Source organism: Prionailurus viverrinus, chromosome D3 (assembly GCF_022837055.1).
Source record: "Prionailurus viverrinus isolate Anna chromosome D3, UM_Priviv_1.0, whole genome shotgun sequence".
In the NCBI taxonomy this organism is placed as follows: domain Eukaryota; kingdom Metazoa; phylum Chordata; class Mammalia; order Carnivora; family Felidae; genus Prionailurus; species Prionailurus viverrinus.
In genome coordinates this window covers 31,364,315-31,385,948 of record NC_062572.1, presented here as the reverse complement: position 1 = coordinate 31,385,948, position 21,634 = coordinate 31,364,315, and the positions used below count along the sequence as shown (strand labels likewise).

Sequence of the window (21,634 nt, the reverse complement as noted above, 5' to 3'; positions counted from 1 at the left end):
TGTATTCATTTTTGAGAGACAGAGACAAAGCATGAGTGGGGGAAGGGCAGAGAGACTGGGAGACACAGAATCCGAAGCAGGCTCCAGGCTCTGAGCTGTCAGCACAGAGCCCAACACGGGGCTCAAACCCACAAAATGTGAGATCATGACCTGAGCCAAAGTCGGACGCTTAACTGATGGAGCCACCAAGGTGCCCTGTCAACGTTGATTTTTTTTTAAAAAATCAGTTCCTCAGAAAAAAAAATTTTTTTTTTTTAGATTTTATTTTTAAGTAATCTCTACACCTGACATGGGGCTCAAACTTCCAACCCCAAGATTAAGAATTGCATGCTCTACTGACCAAGTCAGCCAAGTACCCCCAGAAAATTCTTTTCTGACCACCCTCCTCAGATAGGCCAGGCTCCCTAGTATGCACTCACTTTATAATCTGTATTTTCTCCTACTGCATTTCTCCAAGTTTGCAATAATGTTTTGATTGGTTGCCTGTTAGTTAATTGCCTCTAGATGGGGAGCACCAGTAGGTCCTGATCCCATCTCTCTGGCTCACCACGGATTGCTAAGCACCTAGCACCAAGCCTGCATGCAGTAGGTGCTACATGGGCACTCATTAAACAAATGAATGCAGGAAGGAGGGAACGCAGAGGGCTGGGACCCTGGGCAGGAAGCAAAGAAGAGAGCTGCCACTGGATCTGGGGCCCACCACACCTACAGAACTACAGCTCTGTGGCCTGGATGACTTCCGGGCCCAGCCACTCAGGGCCCTGGCTCTGCCTAGGGAAGTTGAGTCTGTGAAGTTCCTCAGAGATCTCCAGGAAGGTCATGCCTTTGGTCTTGGGAAGGAAGAAGCCAGTACAGATGGTCCCACAGACACAAACACCCAGGAAAGGCACATAAAGAAAGTGGGACAAGCCCTCCTGTGAGTGAAAAGAGTCTCTGAGACCTGGTGTGTGCCCTGTTCAGGACCAGACATAAGGCCACATGACAGGTCATGATGAGGGATTTGTCCCTCTTTTTGAGTCCCATCCCCTCCAGCCTCAGGCTCCCAGGATGGAGACTTCCCACTGGGGCTCTCCTGCAGACACAGGGGAAAACCTAAGGCAAGGGAAGGGTGGGGAGGGTGCCTACCATGATGAAGGGAAACCCCAGCCCGACCAGGAAGAGCATGGTCCACATGAGCACCCGGCAGACCATAGAGGCAGCAGGCCGGGCCTTCTGGTCAAAGAGCTCCATGGCCAGAATCCCTGTCACTCCGGCTAGAAGGAAGAGCAGGGACAGGGGCTGCCAGCCAGGGCTGCCACCTTGTCCCCGACATAGGAGTGGGGGCCCCTTGTCCTCTTCTCCAGCCATTCCCTCCCAGAAGCCCCAGTACAGGGGGGCTGGGTGGCAGGGCATGCGGGTGACATTGCATTTATAGCCACTTGTCATTCGTGAAGACATTCGTGTTCCTTTGGCAAAGCCCAAAGTGCAGAGCTCCTTGGGCCCACTCACCAGGGCCAAGGCCAAAGCTGAGGATGAGGGCAAAGACGCAGAACATGGCCAGGTAGGGCATCCAGGGGAGGGGGCTCTGCAGCAAAGGAGCAGAGGGGGTGGAGTGAGGTGGAGACCAGGCTGCCCCAAGCCACAACCCTCATGCCCAGCCCCACTACCTGCAGGCACAGGGCCACTGTAAAGATACTTCCACAGCAGGCCATCAGACCATACCCCGCTATCGGCAGCTTCCGGCGGCCCACCATCTCGATCACTGCACACTGCAAAGGAAAGGAGCTCTCAGTAACTGACCTGTGCGCTGGAAGCATGCTTCCTTTGGTTTAAAGGCCAGCAGTGGGCAGCTCCAGGTGTGTGTGAGGGAGCAATTAGGAGCAGTTGATTGCTTCAGGAGATTAAGACATTATTAGGGGGGGCCTGAGTGGGTTAAGCACCCACTCTTGGTTTCGGCTCAGGTCATGATCTCAAGGTTTGCAGGTTCCAGCCCCACATTGAGCTCTGTGCTGACAGCTCTGTGATGCTTGGGATTCTCTCTCACCCTCTCTCTCTCCTCTCTCTCTCTCTGCCCCTCCCTTATTCGTGCTCTCTCTCTCTCAAAATAAATAAATAAATAAATAAATAAATAAATAAATAAATAAACTTCAAATGCTGCTGACTCGCCCCATTTGAGCATAGTGAACTGGAGTGGAAAAGGGCCCAAGGTAGAGGACTTGATAGAAGACACTCCTCCAGGTGTCAGCACCCGATGCACCCCCACCCCCACAGGGCTGGTGGAGGGTCAACCCTGAGCCCACGACAAACTCAGATAAACTCACACTGACGCAGGCCACGAGCAGCTCGCAGCTCCCAGTCCCCACGATAGCATACTGGACTTTCCCCTCGGGGGTCCCGGCCTGCCGGAACACGGAGGAGGCGTAGGTGTACACCTGGACAGGGGGGCAGAGGGGTGGGCTGCCAGCTGCCTGTGGTCTGCAGCCCTCCCACCCCCAACCAGTTGAAGGACGCAGCGGGGAGCCTCACCGAGTTGGTTCCGCAAAGCTCCAAGGCACTGCCCAGGACCATGAGGCTTGTCACCTGTCTCCGCAGCCCGCGATCCTGGAACAACTCCCATGGGCGCAGGGTGCGCCGGCCCTGGAAGAAGATACGCTCCTCTTCCAGCTCAGCCAACTCCTCCACCACCTCCGTGGTGCCCCGCAGCCGCTGCAGCGCTAGAGCAGGATGCAAGGGCTGAGGGCGCTGGGCCTCATTTCCCCCAACCTCTGCTTGGTGCCCTGCAGTGAGCTCCCACCCCAGCTCCGTTCACTCTCTCTCTGGGTCCCCCTGATCAGATGGGGATGATCTTCCTGTCCCTGTCATTTCAGGGCATCAAGAACCAGAAAAGGCTTTAGGAGCTGGGGGTTCTGTGGATACATCAGAGGGGACACAATTGTGGCAGATGACAATTATGCAATGTCCCCAGTTCTCCACCCTTCCCTGTATCTATGCTCTCTGCTAGGTGATTTTTGTAGCTGCCCCCACAAAAGGGGCAAGTATGTATCCTGCTCCTTGGCACTGCGCTGTGCCATGTGACTCACTCTGGCCAATAGAATGAGGTTGTAAGGAGGATATGCAAATTTCTGCCCAAGCCTTAAGAGACCTTGCTCATTTCTACTTGCTTTTCTCCCATCACCATAAAGACATGAGATGGGGCTAGCCCACTGGTCCCAGGAGGAGCAGAAATGGCCCAGCTGAGACTGTCCTAACTTTGCCAGTGCCCAGCTGACCTGAATGAGTGACAAAGACCAGCAGAGCCACCAGCTAGGCACAGCCTATATCAGCCAACCCCAGAGAACTCACAGACACTTGAGCTAAGTAATTGCTTCTTTGGTTTGCCATGAGATGTGATTATTAGGCAGCAATACAAAACTAATGAATTAACTGGTACCAGGAGTAGGTGCTACCATACTAGACCTGTGATCTATGGCATTGATTCCAAGACCAGGCAGAAGATGGTGAGGAGGCTGGAAAAATGGAAGCCTGGGTATTCAGGGCAGTAGTGTGGAAGAAAATAAAGAAACACAAACAAACAGACCTAATGAACTTCTGGACTGGAGTGAAGAAACCTCTATATGTTGAAAATATGAACTGGTTGCTGTTAGCTGAGTATTCTAAGCTTACTATATTGAAACATGAGCTCAAAAAACCTTCAGAGGGAAAAAGATTTAGTTCCAGAACTCACTAGGTTGGTTTAATAAAAAAACAAACAAACAAAATAAACCTGTTGCTTATCTCCAGCCTCTCCAGTTAGCAAAAAGAGGCTCACATTAAGTGACAGCCTGAAAGCAAAGATCAAATCCAGAGCACTGCCAGTGAGTCATGGACGCAGGGCAACAATCAAATTAAGGGTGTGGCTTAATGCAGTGACTCACTGCAATGGAAAAAGAGGCATTTAGAAGGCTTAAGGATGTTGGTCCCCAGCCTCCCAACATGCCCCAAATTCCAGTAAGTGAGTCTCAAGAGAGAAGCATGACTCAGAAAGACTTGTGGGTATGGCTTTTTGGCACATCGATCAAATACATAGAAAAATCACATCAGTTTCAAGAAAATTATATTTACAAATGCTCTGCCAGCCTGGAGAGAAAGGGACCAAGACAAATTGAATGTGCCCAACTTTCTGTGGGTATATTTGCAATGCCCTCTTCAGAAGGTGACTAGGAAGTATATCTCAGAGGGAAGAAGCAAGAACCTGGGGAAACCATGACCTGGGGAGCCCCTCCTAGGGGCCAGAGCCAGGACTTGATCATGAAACATTCCCTACCCCCAAGGCAGGGAGATCTGGCAGCGTTTTCTTAAGAGCGCATCGGCATTAAGGATTGGTGACTGCGTCCTGCTTCCTTGACGTCTTGTCTTTGGAATGAGGGTTAGTTCTGGTTACACTGTCCTACTTTCACATTGTGTGCTGAGTTCAGAGGGGCAGACTTGTGTTTTTAGTGCCTAGGTGTCTGGATCAAGAGAAGGCACGAATAGATTTGATGTGATCTTAAGATCCTGGACTTCAAGACTGACACCATGATTGGATGAGACTGTGGGGTCCTGGATGACATTGAGCATGTTTTGCACAGGGGAGGGATTATCAATAATAGCTGTGGCCACAACGGCAAGCTGAGAGGGTGCCTGAGTGGGCCCTGGTCTTCACCCTTCTCCAAATCTATACCCCTTGCCATGGGAGAGGATATGCCATTGATTTTCCCATCCCTTGACTTTGGGTTCAGGGACAGGACTCTCTTTGGCCAATGGGATGTTAATGCGCATGGTGGGGGGGGGGGTGGACCATGGGTTTGAAAAGTGTTTGTGCAATTGGATCTGCTTTCTTGTGCCTCTGCTGTCGCTGTAATAAGAACATTCCTGGGCTAGCTTGTTGGTACTAAGAGTGAGAGGAAAGTCATGTGCAGCAGAGCTAAACTACTCCAGCCCAGACCAGCCTGGACTGGCTGACCTCCAGCTGATTCCCACACACCATGAGCTGGCCCAGCTGAGATCAGCAGTCATGCAGCCAGCCCAGCAAGTAAGTGGGTGGAGGATGCAGTAAATGATTATTGTTTTAAGCCAGAGATTGGGTATTGTTCCTTGGGCATCACTATCATGGCCATAGCTAATGAATAAGCCCATCAGCACCCAGTTGGCCTTGGGTCTGTGAGGTCTTAACATGTTTCATCTTACATATATGGTGGGGCGGGGGGGCTCTTTATTGGCACCATCCTACAGTTCCTGGATGGCAGGGTTCAGGTCTGCTCTATCCCACTGCCTTGGCACTCAGGACAACCCCTTGGTAAATAGTTTTGAAGAGATGAATGGTTGTCAAAAAAGGAGGGACAGCTTTTTCCTGATAAATGAAACCCAAGAAATGGAGACTCACATGCTCTGGACAGATGTGCCCATTTGTCAAGGGTGGTCTGGGAACACAAGGACTCACCTGCCAGGCAGGCCTCCATGTCTCCACGGTCAATGAGGAGGTAGCGCAGGCTCTCAGGGAGCAGAGGGAGGAAGGCAAGCTGGAGCACCCCAGGCACCAGGCAGCTGGCCAGCAGCAGGTGCCAGGCCTGTGGGTCCCCCAGGAGTTCCCTGGGGAGGCAAAAGAGAGGCTTGGCCAGGTACTTTCTTGCCAGAGCCCTGCCCACATGCCCCCTACTCCCCTGACCCACCCACCTGGCCCCTGCCTGCCCTCCTGAAGGCAGAGGATCTGCATTGCTCTCTGTTTCCTCAAACCAGTTCTGGGTCTGGACACCAAGATCCCTCCCTCCAGGTGTTGGCTCCACCTTATCTGTAGCAACTCCTCTTCCCAGGGCTCTGGGATCTGCCCTCTCCCCTCTTTTCTGGGATGACCAGGACACGTTCCCCTTTAAAAGCCCAAATCTTCACCCTCTCCCTTTTTAAGATCTGTTCTTTGCTCCCTGACCTGGAGAGGATGCAAAATGGTGATTTACACTGAAGTGTTGTTGACTAACACCTGTTTTATGTATTGGCCAGATAGGTGAAGACAGGATTTCAATACAAAGATTTCTTAATACAAAGAAGCAATACCTTAATACTTAATGGATAGAGGAGAAAGTTAGGCGAAGGGCTTTTACTGGCACCCCTCAAACCACTCAGTGCACATGGAGGCAGGTTGCTTACCTGAGTCCAACCACCTGGCCTATCACAATCCCTAGGACAGTGAAGATGACTGAGGTCATGGCCACAGCTCCTCGGAGCTCCTTGGGGGCACTTTCCCCTAGGTACATGGGCTGGACATTCATGCTCACACCTAGATGTGTGCACAACCAGTAAGTTTCAGAGTATTTTCTTTCATAGGAATAGATAACTAATATAGACATAGACACCTGGCCATATAAACAGTATTGAGTCAAGAGGGGATTTGTTGATGGGTATCCCTAAACACCCAGGTGGATGTGCTCAAAACTCTGCTTCCTCACATGACAAACCCCAGAAACTGAGGAGTCCCTAACAGCCTACTCTGCCTCTGTAATGAAAACCCAAGAATGCATCCTTTGTACCTTGGCTGCCAGGAAGCTCATGGCTTAGAGTATGGCTCAAATATGGGAACTCTGTCAGCATAGGTTTGGGTATGTTTGTACTCACACCCTGTGTGAGTTTTAGAAACTTTTTCATGTTTCTATATCCACTTTAAGTGTCTACTTATATGAGCCTTTTTAAGAGAAACCATATTTAATCATTTTGCAAAAGAAGAGGTGGGCATGAATGAAAAATGTGAATGGGGAGCCTGGGTGGCTCAGTCAGTTAAGCATCTAACTTCGACTCAGGTCATGATCTCATAGCTCGTGAGTTTGAGCCCCACATTGGGCTCTGTACTGACAGCTCAGAGCCTGGAGCCTGCTTCGGATTCGGTGTCTCCCTCTCTCTCTGCTCCTCCCCTGCTTGCGCTCTGTCTCTCTGTTTCTCTCTCTCTCAAAAATAAATAAACATTTAAAAAAATGTGAAGAAAGAGAATACATGAATGGATGAAAGAAATAAAGAGAACAGATGAATGAATAAATGGAATACACGAATGAGCAGGAAGAGAGAGGCAGGATGGGCTGCCCTCCCCCCATACCTGCACTGACTCCCAAGAGCAGCCTTCCCAGCATGACCATCTCAAAGGAGCCTGGTCTGTGGCTGAAGCCAAACAGGGTCACTGTGGCCACCACAAAGATATTATTCAACAGGAGGGACTTCTTCCTGGGGGGAAAGTAGAATACAGGTAAGAGAGGCTCATGTTCAGTCTAGCAGAACTCTCCCTGGGGATCCCTCTTTGCAGCCCCAGCCAGCCCTGATCAGACCTGTGTGTGAACATGTGTGAGCCGTGTCAAGGAGTCTAAGCTACATGAAGGGAAATGTCCATTAGCCATTGTGCCTACAGACTACCTGGGGCATATTGTCACACTCATCTCCCAAGATACCTGAAGTCCCTCTCCTTTCTGCCTGCACCACAGTGTGCAAAATTTGCATCTTACGGCTTTATCTCTTCAGATTAAGCATTGCTTTCTTCCTACTCCTTTGTAAAATGAGGGGCCTAACATCTGATTTCTTAGACACAATTAAACCATAGAGAAGAAGAGCGGGGACTTTCAGAGTAAGGGAAGGGATGCATGGAAAGCCAAGTACAGTCCCCTCACATTTTCTTCCATGTATTATAGAGTCACTTCTCAGAACTTTTAGGATGGTTTGATGGCCCAGGCCTCACTCAGTGGGACAGACTGCAAACCAGGGAGCAGGCAATAGAAATGTCAGTGAGGAGGCATCGGCTCTGAGATTCCTGATATTGAGCATGGAAGTGCTGTCACACAGTGACTTGAGCTCACTGTAGATCATACAGCTTACTATACCGACAGGGAAACTGGAACCTAGTGGAGGCCAGTATTCTGCCCAAAGTCAACAGCACACTGGTGACAGAATGTGAATGTTAAAGCATAGATCTGCTGAGTCAAGAGAATGGAGAATGACATCCATTATAACAAACCTGATCCAGCAGTAACTCCAGTTGAAAACCATATATGAAAAAAAAGAAAAGAAAAGAAAACCATATATGGTGGCTTCTTCGGTGGTGTGAATTAATAAAGTACTTCAACTGTGGGGTATTTACTTGGTAAATGCATTTTGCTCCATTTCAATACACAGACAGCACCAGAAACATGCAGCTTTCACCTAGTAGGGGCAGTAATATACCTTTGCTGACCTGCCTGAGGCTAGAGCAGCTCTCCAGCTCTGGGCCAGAATCCCTTCCACCGGGAGCTACACATCCCACAGGGCACCCTGCTGGCCCACTTCTTTGATGACTTTATACCAAAAGGACATGGAGAAAGGCACTATAATAGTACACTAAAGGTCTTGTAAGGTACAAGCATGACAAAGAGTAGAAACTGAAAAACGAAGGGGCCGCTGCATCAATGAACTGCTGAGGTTCAACAGGCTAAGATATGTCATTATATTTCCTCCAAAGTGCATGAGAACTCTCTGCCCTCCCTCTAAGGATGGGCAAATCTCAGAGGATTTCTTCCCATTTTGGAGGGAGCCTGCACCACACAGGCTGTTGTGATTTAGCACATATATCAGTTGATTTGAAAACCTAGCAGCTTCCAGCAGAGCTAAGCAAGAAGAATATTCTCTAGGGAGTCCAAACTAAGTGCATAGAGCTCTGCCACTCGCCCCTTTAGACCTAGGAGACCCTGTAATGCTCCAAGTGACTGTGGCAGTTGTCTAAAAGAACAATCACAATGCAAGACCTAGAGTTTTGGAGTACAGCCACTCTAATTCAGTGAATTACCATCCTCTTAATTAGAAATAACTCTGGCCTTGTCAGTAGGCCTTAGCGGGGAATAAACACAAGGCTGTAGGACCCCTAGTGGCCATGTACCCATCATGCACTGGGTGCCGTATGACACACCTATGCTAAGGTTGAGTGTGCCCAGTAGCATTCAATTGCTATTTAAGTGATGCCCCATGTGGTCCCAAAGGTTCTGATGAGCAGGTTACTCATGTCAGCACGCCTACACGACCACACTGCCACCCTTCTCCCAAGGCACACTAGGGCCTCTTTCTTTTCTTCAGTTTTTTTGTTTTAAAGTTTATTTTTCTCTTATGTGGATCCTGAGAAACTTAACAGAAGACCATGGGGGAGGGGAAGGAAGAAAAAAAAAGTTAGAGAGGGAGGGAGCCAAACCATAAGAGACTCTTAAAAACTGAGAACAAACTGAGGGTTGATGGGGGGTGGGAGGGAGAGGAGGGTGGGTGATGGGTATTGAGGAGGGCACCTTTTGGGATGAGCACTGGGTGTTGTATGGAAACCAGTTTGACAATAAACTTCATATATTGAAAAAAAAATAAATTAAATAAATAAATAAATAAATAAATATTTCTATCCCCAAAAATAGAGGGTGGCAAGCTATAGCCAACGGATCAAATCCAGCTTGCCCCGTTTTTCCAAATAAAGTTTTATTGGGACACACACACACACACACAAAAATAAAGTTTATTTATTTTTGAGAGAGAGCAGGGTAGGGGCAGAGAGCGGGGGATAGAGAATCTCAAGCTGGCTCCACGTTCAGTGTAGAGCCCAAAATGGGGTTTGATTCCCCTACCATGAGATCATGACCTGAGCCAATATCAAGAGTCAAACACTCCACTGACTGAGTCACCCAGGTGCCCCTCTTGTCTTCAGTTTGAAACAAACAAAACAAAGCTTAACCCTGGTTTGTAGATGGCTCTGCGCATTAGTTCTAGCCAGAAATGTAGGGCTATGGCATTAAAGCACTCTCAGATGTGGCCCTAAAAGATACTGGAAAAGTGAAGCCCTTCCTGTAGACAGAATCTTGAGCACGGAATTTTGCCCCCTTTTCCAAAGCATTTGGTCAGATAGTCAAAGTCTTAGATGAAGCAGGATTTGAGGACTGGTTTCAAGAAGGTGTTGGAAGGTTAAACAGATGAATCTCTCAGAATTAGCCCAAAACTTGAACCTATACATGTCCCTGTTTCCACTCACCAGAATCTCCCTTCCACTGAAGAAAAGGCTCTTAAAAACCAAGCAGACAGAATGAACCCCTCTGGGATAGCATGCAGCAGCCTTCCTCAGCCCACCCAGTGGTCACTCCATTGCCTCATAAATCAGGTAGAGTCACAAGGATAGAAAATGCACATGGTGGACACCTAGGTGGCTGAGTTGGTTAAGCATCCAACTCTCGATTCCGGCTCAGGTTATGATCTCACATTTCATGGATTCAAGCCCCGTGTCAGGCTCTGCACAGAGAGCATGAAGCCTGCTTGGGATTCTCTCTCCCCCTTTCTCTCTCTCTGCCCCTCCATGCTCATTCTCTCTCTCTCTTTCTCTCTCTCTCTCAAAATAAATGAATAAACTTAAAAAAAAAAGGAAAATGCATATGGACTCAATGATAGGGGTCTCCTATCTCCAGACTAACCACCTTGCCACCCTACACACCCAACCCTGACTCCCAGAAATGGCAACACATGTCAGGACTTCAGTCTGCCACTGGGTGGAAGATGAACTGCACTGGATCCTTGCCCTGGGGATAGGACAGTAAGTTGTTATAAATGAAACAGGTACATGTGCTGAATTTGAATTTTTAATTCCTTCCCTTCAAGCTTCTGCCAGTGCCATCACATAAGGACACTGTACCAAGTATCATTAGATATTTGGGCAACAATGATCAGACAATAGCTAATTTCTTCTATTTTGCAGGAAGAGCCTAAATTTGTTTGGGAATGTGCCCCTACCCTTTAAGGTTCAGGTGTGAACCCAACAATCTAACCTAGCCTTGGTGATCTTGTTCTCTGTGCTAGTGGCCTGGTACTGCGCAATGAGACATGGCACCTTTTTTGAAAAGTTTTTTCTGGGGCACCTGGGTGACTCAGTCAGTTAAGCATCCAACTTTGGCTCAGGTCATGATCTCACGGCTCGTGGGCTCAAGCCCCATGTCAGGCTCTGTGCTGCCAGCTTGGAGCCTGGAACCTGCTTTGGATTCTGTGTCTCCCTCTCTCTCTGTCCTTCCCCTGCTCGTGCTCGCTCGCTCTCTCTCTCTCTCTCTCTCTCTCTCTCTCCCTCTCTCTCCCTCTCTCTCTCTCTCTCAAAAATAAAAACACTTAAAAATTTAAAAAAAAAAAAAAAAAAGCTTTTTCTCTTCTGGATTTAAAACATAAGCTAGACAGGGGTGCCTGGGTGGCTCAGTCGGTTAAGCGGCCGACTTCAGCTCAGGTCATGATCTCGCGGCCCGTGAGTTCAAGCCCTGCGTCGGGCTCTGTGCTGACAGCTCAGAGCCTGGAGCCTGTTTCAGATTCTGTGTCCCCCTCTCTCTGACCCTCCCCCGTTCATGCTCTGTCTCTCTCTGTCTCAAAAATAAAATAAATGTTAAAAAAAAAATTAAAAAAAAAAAACTTCAGCTAGGCAGAAATCCCCTTTCTGCTAGATAATGTTGCCTCTGAGTGAGGCACTTGTAGTTTTCTAGCTGTAAGCCCGAGGACAAAGCCAACACACAGTGGAGCCGGCAGACAAAGTGCTCTCAGAGGAGCACATCCAGGGCACTGAGGTAGCCCTGAAGTCACCCACCTATACACTTCTTGTGTGAGACAAAGGACCTCCTATTGTTTCAGCCAACTAAGTCCTGATTTTCTGTTACTTGCAGTTGAAGGCATCCTAACAGATACACCTGTTAAATACACAAACATGGATGTAATCTGCATCCAAGAAAGGTAGTTACATCAATGAAAGAAGAAGGGCTGGTGCCATGGAACTCATTACTGCATTGTGAGTCCCACCATCCAGAAGCAGATGACCTCTTAGGGTGATAACCTGCTGGACATTCCACGCTGTTAGGACCACCAAGCCCACTTAAGAATAAAGATTTGGGTCACCCTGACAGGCAAAGAGCCTCAACCAGTGGACGTACTGGCTCAAGACAAGAGTAGAAAACTGGAGGATGAAGTCACCAATGCAAGCAAAGCCTGGAACCAGTTCCAAAACCACAGAGTAGAACTCTACCTGCACTACCAGGCTTTCTGCATCATGTGCTTCAAAATAAATTCACCCACTACTTTTTTGTTCCTTAATAAGTGTTTCCCCTACTCTTTATCCTTTCCTCCTTCTGTGGGATATCTTGATGACAGGTTAATTTGCCATGAATTGTGTAGATTGCAGAACATTGAGAAGTAATGGCAGGGCTGGCAGAATGGTCATTACATGGAAATCCTGGACTCAGAAAGAATGCTTTCCTGATACTGGCCCTTGTGGTGTGACAAGACAAGGCTCTAAGTGGTCTCACTCAGGGAGAGGTGAATACATTTGCTGGTGTACATGATGAGATGGGTGAGGAACATTAGGAGGGCACGCATGGAGCTGAATACAGGGGACAAAGGGGTCTACACATGCAGGGCGGCCAGCAAACTGGTGGACTCTGGTAGCCATTTGTTTTTTTCTGCCCCACAATGCTTCTCTCCCACTGCTTCACTGGTGTAGATATGTGACCCACGGTGGGTCAATAATAATCTGTCTTTCTGGATTTGAATCTTGAATGAAGACAGTGGAGACAGAATGTGTATGTCGTTGGAGCTAATGCACTGAAGGCATCTTTCCCAGAAGGATGGTCCAATGCTCTGGCTGTTGAGATCCTCAGCACCATCTCAGGTCCTGTTCTTCTTAAGACCTGGCTTCTGAGTGTTTCCTTTCATTCTATGAGCTACTCCAGTATCTTTCCAGTTATTACAATTTTTCATCAAGTCAGTCCAAGCCTGTCTCTTTCTCTCTCTCTCTCTCTCTCTCTCTCTCTCTCTCTCAAGTAGACTTCTGAAAATTTTCATTTATTTTTATTTTATTTAAATCCAAGTTAGTTAATATATAGTCATATAGTTAATATATATAGTTATATATATAGTTATATATATATAGTTAGTATATATATTATATATACAGTTACTATATATATAATAGTTAACAACTATATATATAGTTAATATATGCAGTTATATATGTAGTTAATATATAGTTATATAGTGTAAATAATGGTTTCAGGAGAGGCTCCTGGTGGCTCAGTCGGTTAAGCATCTGACTTTAGCTCAGGTCATGATCTTGCTGTTTGTGAGTTCAAGCCCCACATCCGGCTCTGTGCCGACAGCTCAGAGCCTGGAGCCTGCTTCGGATTCTATGTCTCCTCTCCCTCTGCCCCTTCCCTGCTCATGTTCTCTCTCTCTCTCCCTCTAAAATGAATAAACATTTAAAAAAGATTAATAAAATAAAATAAAAATAATGGTTTCAGGAGTAGAATTTAGTGATTCATCACTTATGTATAACACCCAGTGCTCATCCCAACAAGTGTCCTCCTTAATGCCCATCACCCATTTAGCCCATCCCCCTACCTTACCCTCCAGCAATGCTCAGTTTGTTCTTTGTATTTGAGAGTCTCTTATGGTTTGTCTCCCTCTAAAAATTTTTTTATTCAAGGGGCACCTGGCTGGCTCAGTCAGAAAAGCGTGTAACTCTTGATCTCAGGGTCGTGAGTTCAAGCCCCACACTGGGTATAAAGATTGCTTAAATAAATAAAAACTTAAAAAAAATTTTTTTAATGTTTATTTATTTTTGAGTGAGAGGGAGAGAATGAGAGAGAAAGTGCAAGCAGGGGAGGGGCAGAGAGAGGGAGACAGAGGATCCAAAGTGGGCTCTGCACTGATGGCAGAGAAGCCTGATGTAGGGCTCAAACTCACAAACTATGAGATCATGACCTGAGCTGAAGTCAGACTCTTAACTGACTGAGCCACCCAGGGAGCCCTAAACAAATTTTTTTAAGTAGGCTCCACACCCAATGTGGGGCTCAAACTCACAACCCTGAGATCAAGAGTCGCATGCTCTACCAACTGAGTCAGCCAGGCACCTCTTTTTCCTTTCTTTTCTTTCTTTCTTTCTTTCTTTCTTTCTTTCTTTCTTTCTTTCTTTTCTTTCTTCCATTAATTTATTCATTCATTATGAGCCCGTCTTGTTTGCACCCCAAGACTGCATCAGTTGGATACAGAGAGGGGAATGAGGCCTGAAGAGGAAATACTTGTTTACGGTCCAATATCACTTGCTGGAGAAATGGAACTGGAAACAAGGAGTCCTCCCTCCCTCAGGACACAGGGCTCTTCCCTCTACCAAATCCACTTGGAAATGTGACTCTTGTGGTGAAACTACAGGTAGGGTAGGAGGCTGGGGAGCTGACCTAGGCTTGGGCCTACAGGGCATCTTCCTTCTCCCACATTCCTCAGCTTACAGACTGGGGTACCAATCATCAAAGGGCATTTGGGGTGTACCCAGAAAGCCCTTACCTTCCCAATATGATGGCCAGGGGCCCAGCAAGCAGTGCTCCAAAGAGGCCCCCCCAGGGGGTACAGAGACACGATGAGGGACCACACAAGCAGAACTAGGTGGTCGGGCAGTGGCTGGCCAGTACGCACCTGCCATGTCTCATTGATGAATTCCTGGATGGGCTGTGGACAGAGATACCGGTCAACTTCCCAGGGACAGGCTGGATACAATAGGCCTTCCCCTCCACAGGGCTCTGCCTCTGCAGAGCAGGCACCAAGTCCTGAGCAATACTGCTCCCCAGCCAGGGGGCAGGAACAGTCTCTGTTTGCCCTTCAGAGTCCACTTCACCCCTTGTCCTCCTGCTTTTGGTCCAAGAATCCACCTGCATCAGTGGGCTCCTTGCTGACTGGCTTTCTGTTGGACTTGGACTTGGCCAATGGTGAGCACCAGCAGGGCATCAGAGAGAGGCAGAAGGGGTGTTTGTTCCCAGGTCACCCAGGCTGGCTGTGACACTCAACCAAAGGTCACTGCTCCTCTCAAGGAGTCCTACTCCATATGGCTCTTTCTTTCCAGTTTCCAGACTCCTTCCACGAGTCCCTTTGGGGGTAGGAGTAGTAATGACTCTGGCATTACTGGGCTCTCCCTGGTCTTGTGTGTTGTCTCTGCCCCACTCAACCTTTGTAAATCATCTCTTGTGGTATCTAAACCTGCTTGGCTTATCTGGAGTGTGCCACTCATTTCCTTGGGACCCCAATTTTCACAGCCCTTAGAAGTACTCTGTTAGATACACATTACTGTGCTCACTGTTTAGACTGGCACTAGGCCTGGGGAAGTGGAAGGACTTGCCCACGGCCTCAGCCACAGGTCAGGGCTGAAGCCAGGTAGTTAGGACACCCCAGGGCCCCACCCCCAGAGCTGCAGTTTCAGGGAAGTGAATGGAGGCCAAATGGTTAGGAAGGATTGCACTTGGGCAAGACCCGGGCATACTTCACTTGCTTAGAGATGAAATGTCAGTGTCTGGCTGATCTCAGGCCTCCCAACAGGATGTGAGGGAGGACCTGAGGAGGACAGTGAGTTTAAGGGTCGGGCCAGCTCTCCTCTGCTCAGGCCAGCTCAGGGTAATGGCTGTCAAGCCTAGCACCCGCCAGCTCCCTCTGGGGGAAAGACTGTCCAGGAGAGCTAGGACCAGGGCAAGCCTCCCTGTCCCTTGGCAGAAACTCCTCAAGAATGACCATCCAGGGGATTAGGAGGAGCCTCTGAGGCCAAGAAAGTCCTATTTTGGGAGGCTGGGGATGGCCCATGGGAGATAAAGCCCAAGAGTGCCTGTTGCAGGTGGATCCTTCTCCAGCCTGTAAGTGTACTGTGAAGTGGGCACTCACATGTGTGTTGAATGAACAAATAAACAAGCAAATACAGCTAGCTCAGACCTCCCTTTCTAAACCCTGCATTTCATCCTTTCTTTAAGGCATTGGGCTGCTATCACTGTTTCTGCCCAGAATGTGGTCCCACCCTGGCTTCTGCTAGGCTATCCTCTCTTCCTTTGGGGACTTCTCTCCCATCCCCAGTTACAGCCTGTCCTGTCCAAAGGTGGTCACCTGACTCAGACTGACCAATGAGAGGGCTCCACCTCTTGATCACATGATTGGCTGGCCTGAATATGATCCAAATCAGCCAATCGGACTCTTCCCAGACCTTTCAGCTGGAACTACTAGGGAGGACTTTCCTTTGGGGGTTTCCAACTGGCAGGAAGTCAGTCTGGTACAGTTGCCCTCTTGTCACTGAATGAGGAGGGTAGAGGGAACAGGACGGGCAGGGAGAAGACAGCTGCACTTCTGTCCTGGGACCTGCTTCCTGCAGCTCTTTCCCCTGCACCTACAGTGTGCAGCCCCACAACCTTCCCAGCTATGGGACAGGACACTCACCCTTCTGATTTAAGTTACAGGCCAGTTTTTATCAATGGGCTGGAAGATTCAGCTTTTCCATGGGCACCACTGAACATCAACATGGGTCAGGTCAGCATCAGGTGCTGGGGGCACAAAGATGATTCAGACACTCAGAGCAAACCAGCAGGAGGTTGCAAACAGCCGACATGCAACCTGAGTGGTGACAGTCAGCACAAAGGGCTGGGGATGGAGGGGTGACTTCCAGCCAGAGACTATTGAAGGAAGGCAGGATGTTTGGATGGTTCTTGTGGGGCTTCTGCAGATGCAGTGGAGAGGGCTTCCCAAACAAAGGAGGCTTAAAGAGAGGGCTGTGTGCATTTGAGGAATTGCATTTAACCTGCTTTGCTAGTGGGGTTCAGGGAATAAAGGTGGAAGACAGGCGGGCAGGTTCTGATCAAGGATGCCTTGAACTTCAGGTGGATGAGTCTGTCCTGATTCCTATAGGCACAGAATGTTTCTGGGCAGGGAAGTGGCTTGATCAAACTTGAGAGGCTGAAGGCAGAGATGCCAATGAGGAGGCTAAGCCAGCAATCCAGGCAGGAAAGATGGGATCTGAACTGGAGTCATGGCAGAGACACGGGGAGAAATGGCTAGCTAGAGGTAATGAGCAAGGACTCAGTGTTTGAGGGGGAGGGGGCCAGAGTCAAGGCTGACCCCCAGTCACTGGGCAGACAGTAGAGTTATCTGCTGACATCAGGGACCCAGGAGGACGTGCAGGTTCAAGAGAGGATGTAGAGGTGGGTTTGAATTTGAATCCACAGGACCAATGGGACATCCCAGTGAAAGTGGACACATGGGAGAAAGTGCCACCAAGTGGATGCTGGCCCGAAGCCCCACAGTGGGCAGCTGTTAGCCCTCACCCAGCACCCACTGGGACGGTGACGGTGAGCACAGAGGATACATACCAACATCGGGGCACTGATGATGGAGAGGTTGTAGCCAAATTGAAAAGTCCCACCAATGCCAGCCGCACAGATGGTCAGGAGCAGGACACTGCCCCGAATCTGAGGAGAGAGGGGAGGACACAGAGTGACCTTTGGCAGCCTCCATCTCCTCCCAGGACTGGAACCTACCAATCACAGCATTGCAATCTATTTGAACCAGGTAGCAATGCTTCCACTTTACAGATGAGGCAACTGAGGCACAGAGGAGGAGAGGAGTTACCTAGGTCACATTGCTGGCAGGCAGCACAGGAAGCCCAGCCTTCTGTTCTGAGTCCAGGTCCTTGCTGGCACCTCACCCTCCACCCTCTCCCCCATGAGCATTTTCCCCAAATGGACAACATTTCTCTGGTCCTCCCTGCCAGGCTGTCCCTGGGCAGGCCTGCTGTGGTTCAGGAGCACAGTGCCCTGAGCTGGGGCCCCAGGACAGTGAAGCTCTGCACCAAACAGGACTGGAGCCCCTGAGCCCCAGCAAAACTCCAACAGAGTGGCTGGGCCTTCTTCTCTTACCTGCCAGCCAGTTCCACAATAAAGCTAACAGAAGGGGTCACATGGACCTACACATGTGGGGACTTGGGAGGCACAGGAAGAAGCAGAGAGTGGCTGCAGCCAGTGACAGTGCTTGGGTCCCAATGCCAGTTCTGCCCTTACTCCCTTGTCCTGAGTCACTTCTTTGCTGGACCTGGAGAAGATAATGCCTACCTCCAGGTTGGGGGACAGCCAGGGTATATGTGCACCACACATACTTGGTACAATAAAGAACAGTTTTCATCCCTGTGCAATACCCTTAGAGATGGAGAGAGAACTCTCCAAAGTACCCAGCCACAAGAACTCAGTGCCCTGAGATCCCATCACATTAGGTCAGTATATTTTTTAGGGACTCATAATCTTAATATTTTCCCTGTTATAATTTTTAATTACAAAATAACATGCTTGTTAAATTTTTTGAAAATTCAGTATATGCTGAATGTCCTCCACTGACCCAAAGGCAGAGCATTGAATTGCTCCTCTCAGATACTTTCCTGGGTGTTTACGAAGTAGCTGACTACACAAAAATCAAAGTGTTGGTATTTTCCCAGTAACAATCATACTGCCTTTCTTGTTCTAGCAAATCATCCTGCAAACCTGAAGTCCTATGAGTCAAATTTATGGTTTTTAAAATACTTACACACAAGTTCATAGTAGAAGGATGTTTGGCTGAAGATTTTATGAAGAATTTCCTGAACCTGAAGACTATTTATTCATTTTGTCAAATACCAAGTGCCTGTCCCAGCTAGAAATTATGCTGGGGGGGGGGCAGATACAGCTGGGCAAAAGACTGATGTGCATTCTCCATTTGGTGAGATATTGTGCTGGCACTGGGCAGGCTGAGAAAGAGGCTCTGGGGGGCAGGATCCTGCCAAGGATCTCGCCACAGTTCTGGAGACAGGTCCATCACAGGGCCTGCCAAAAGTTCCTATAATAAGTCCTAAGTAACTTCCTTCCAAGATGAAAGCCACAGGAGGAAACCAGGTAAGGACCCAGGACTCTGGTCTCATTGGAGTCACATTAAAGCTCCATGTGGGCTGCATGGAGGTGAGCGTTCCACTGAGACAGAAGATCTGCAGAAATCAGCAAGAGACCCAGAGCCTGGAGCCCCTGGCTGGCTCAGTCAGAAGAGTATGTGACTCTTGATCTTGGGGTCATGGGTTTGATCCCCATCTTGAGTGCAGAGATTACTTAAAAAAAAAAAAAAAAGAGGTTGGGCGGGGGCACCTGGGTGGCTCAATTGGTTGAGCATGCAACTCTGTTGAGCATGCAACTCTTGATTTCAGCTCAGGTTGTGATCCCAGGGCTGTGGGATCAAGCCCTGCACCAGGTTCTGTGCTGGGTGTGGAGCCTACTTGGGATTCTCTCTCTCTCTCTCTCTCTCTCTCTCTCTCTCTCTCTTTCCCTCTGCCCCTCTCCCTGGCTCACGCTCTCTCTCTAAAATTAAATAAACAAACAAACAAATAAATAAATGAGACACAGAGCCTGATAACAATTGAGTCCATGTGGCAGGCAGGATGCTGGCAGGTCTCCAAGATAGCAGGAAATTATTTAATTCACTAAGATCATGCATGGAGATTGTCTAGTCCTGTGCCTGATCATGAAAAACATTCAGACATTAGCTATGGTGGTGATTATCAATTCAGTGAACAAACATCTCTTGCCTCCCTACTGTGGGCAATAAATCAACTCTTCTAGTTGCTATGGATATAACCAGCAGAACAGGAGACAAAAATCTGTGACCTCACAGAGCTGTCCTTGCAGCTGGGGAAGATGGGCAATAACCAAATGAACAAGGAAAATACATAGTCTGTCAGCTGGTGTGATGGAGACATGAAGCAAGGAAGGGTGAGGGGAGTGTTTGGAGAGGGTGGTCAGGAAATAGGCCCTGAGAAGGTGACATCTGCACAAAGACTTGAAAGAGACAGGGGAATGTGCCATGCAGATATCTGAAGGAAATCAGTGCAGGCTGGCAGAGGGATTGGGGGAAGGGGAAGAGGCACTCAGAGATGGGAGGTTGAATGGTATAGTCATTCTCTTCTGGCTGCTCCCATTTCTCTGTGAAGGACATCAGGACAGGGTTTAGAGGGAGCATGGAGGATGTGAAGGCTGGGGAATGAGGCGAGAATGGTAAACAGTCGCAGAAGCCAGCAAAGCGGCCAGGGCTGCAATACCCAAGAGCTGACCCGCCCAAAGACTCCAGAACAGCACAGGCATGGGGAGGGCTGCTAGGGTGGGATTCTGCGGGGCCACAGGTCCTGTAGACACATGACCCCATGCAACCTTGCACTGACCCCCAGGCCATCCCTGCGAGCGACCTCCTGTTCGTCTGAGCCCAGCACCTAACTCCACTGACAAATAAGCACCAGCTATTTTTGTACACTGACACCTCCGTTAAGCCCTTCCAGAGTGGCTGCGTCTGTGCATTCACGCAGGTCTGCAATCCCTGGTCTGAAATACCTGGGCCGGGCGTGTTTCGGAATTCAGATCTTTCCCAATCTCAGGCGGGCATCAAGCACATCTCTCCAGCATTCGCAGCAACAGGGGCCCGAGCTAGCCAGCTTCTCGGCTCAGGACGGCCGCTGCCACAGGCGAGCGGAGTGGAAGCGCACGCCCGCCGAGAGGAGGGCGGTGCAGTCATTTCAGCAGGCTCTCAGGAGAGCCCAAAGCCGTGGCACATGCGCCGTAGGCGTTGAAGCAGCGTGTGCTATCTTCGAGGCAGAAGCGGATGCGCAAGCGCAGTGGGCGTTGACGGCGCCCTGGTAAGCAGAAGGCTGGCGCAAAGTGTACCTCTGTCCGAGGCGCGCGCCCGAGACACCTGCGTAGGCGCACAGGGAGGTTAAGGAGTGTGAGGTGTTTCCTGCAGGTCACCTGGCTCTGAGGCCGTAAGCGCCGCTCTGGTTCATACTCCCTCCCTCCCTTTCCGTAGCTTTGAGGCGGAAAAGCCACACACTCCTTGGTCGGCCAAGCCTGGGGCTCATCTCCACAAACCAGAAGGGAGCTCTGGTCCGAGGTCACCGGAGCGCTCCAGATTCTCTCGCGATCCTGGCCCTGGCCTCTCGTCCTCTCGCCCGCGGCCTCCCGCGGAGTGAATCTCTGCCGGTTCCTGCCTCGTTCCCCCTCCGACCTTCGCCGCTGGCCCGCTTGGCCCCTCTGTCACGCTTCCTTTTACCCCTTTCAGGCCCCCCTGCCCACCCAGCGGGGCCCTCCTTCCTTTTGCCCCTTTCGGGCCCCCCTGCCTACCACCGTGGCCGGGGAGCCCCCAGTCCCGGGGAGGCCCGTGTCACCACGCACAACCTTTGATTCCACACCGACGTCCCCACTCTTTCCCTAGAGGAGGGGCAGAATTAGGAGGGACCGAAGGGCAGACCCAACCAGTCTCTGGAGCGATCTCATCTGTCAATCTTGGCAGAGTCAGTGATTCGGGGTGAGAAGAGAACCGGTCTCCGGTTGATTGCGTGAGAGGTTGGCCCTTTTGGAGGTGGAGAACCACAGGGTCCACCGGGCCTGATTAATTTTTTATTTCTCAGGGCTTCTCAGGCCCTGCATGGAATCCAGGAGTTGGATAAAGGCCAAACCGAAACCCCACTTGCCAAAGATGCTATTTGTGGTCATAGAAACACATACCTGAAAGTGGCCTTAGGAAGCCATCAGAGCAAAGGCTGTGATAGGACTTACACCGGAATGGAGACTGCAGTATCTCTCCTGCTCCTGCCTGGTTTTTGTTTGGTTTTGGCGGCCCTGAACTTTTAAAAAATTTCTAAAAACACCATGCGTTTTTTAAGGAAAAACACAATAAATAAAATACTAGCCGTTGCATGCTTTTTCTGTGTCTGTTGAGATCATACGGGTTTTCTGCTTTGCTCTGTTTATGAGCTCAGTTACATCAATAAAGTTTCTAAAGGTAATTCATCCTTGAT

The 21,634-nt window shown here is 49.3% G+C and overlaps 1 protein-coding gene across 1 annotated transcript in view; it reads right to left on the bottom strand.

Moving 5' to 3' along the window:
* Nucleotides 1-232: 232 nt before the first annotated feature.
* SLC2A11 (solute carrier family 2 member 11) overlaps nt 233-21,634 on the bottom strand; it is a 33,112-nt gene continuing 11,710 nt past the window's right edge. Inside the window, 12 exon segments of the mRNA XM_047826658.1 lie at nt 233-914; nt 1,126-1,253; nt 1,489-1,564; nt 1,647-1,748; nt 2,301-2,411; nt 2,506-2,693; nt 5,438-5,586; nt 6,139-6,268; nt 7,076-7,200; nt 14,323-14,375; nt 14,377-14,484; nt 17,151-17,249. Coding sequence (XP_047682614.1) covers nt 714-914; nt 1,126-1,253; nt 1,489-1,564; nt 1,647-1,748; nt 2,301-2,411; nt 2,506-2,693; nt 5,438-5,586; nt 6,139-6,268; nt 7,076-7,200; nt 14,323-14,375; nt 14,377-14,484; nt 17,151-17,249 — 1,470 coding nt within the window. The 3' untranslated portion in view covers nt 233-713.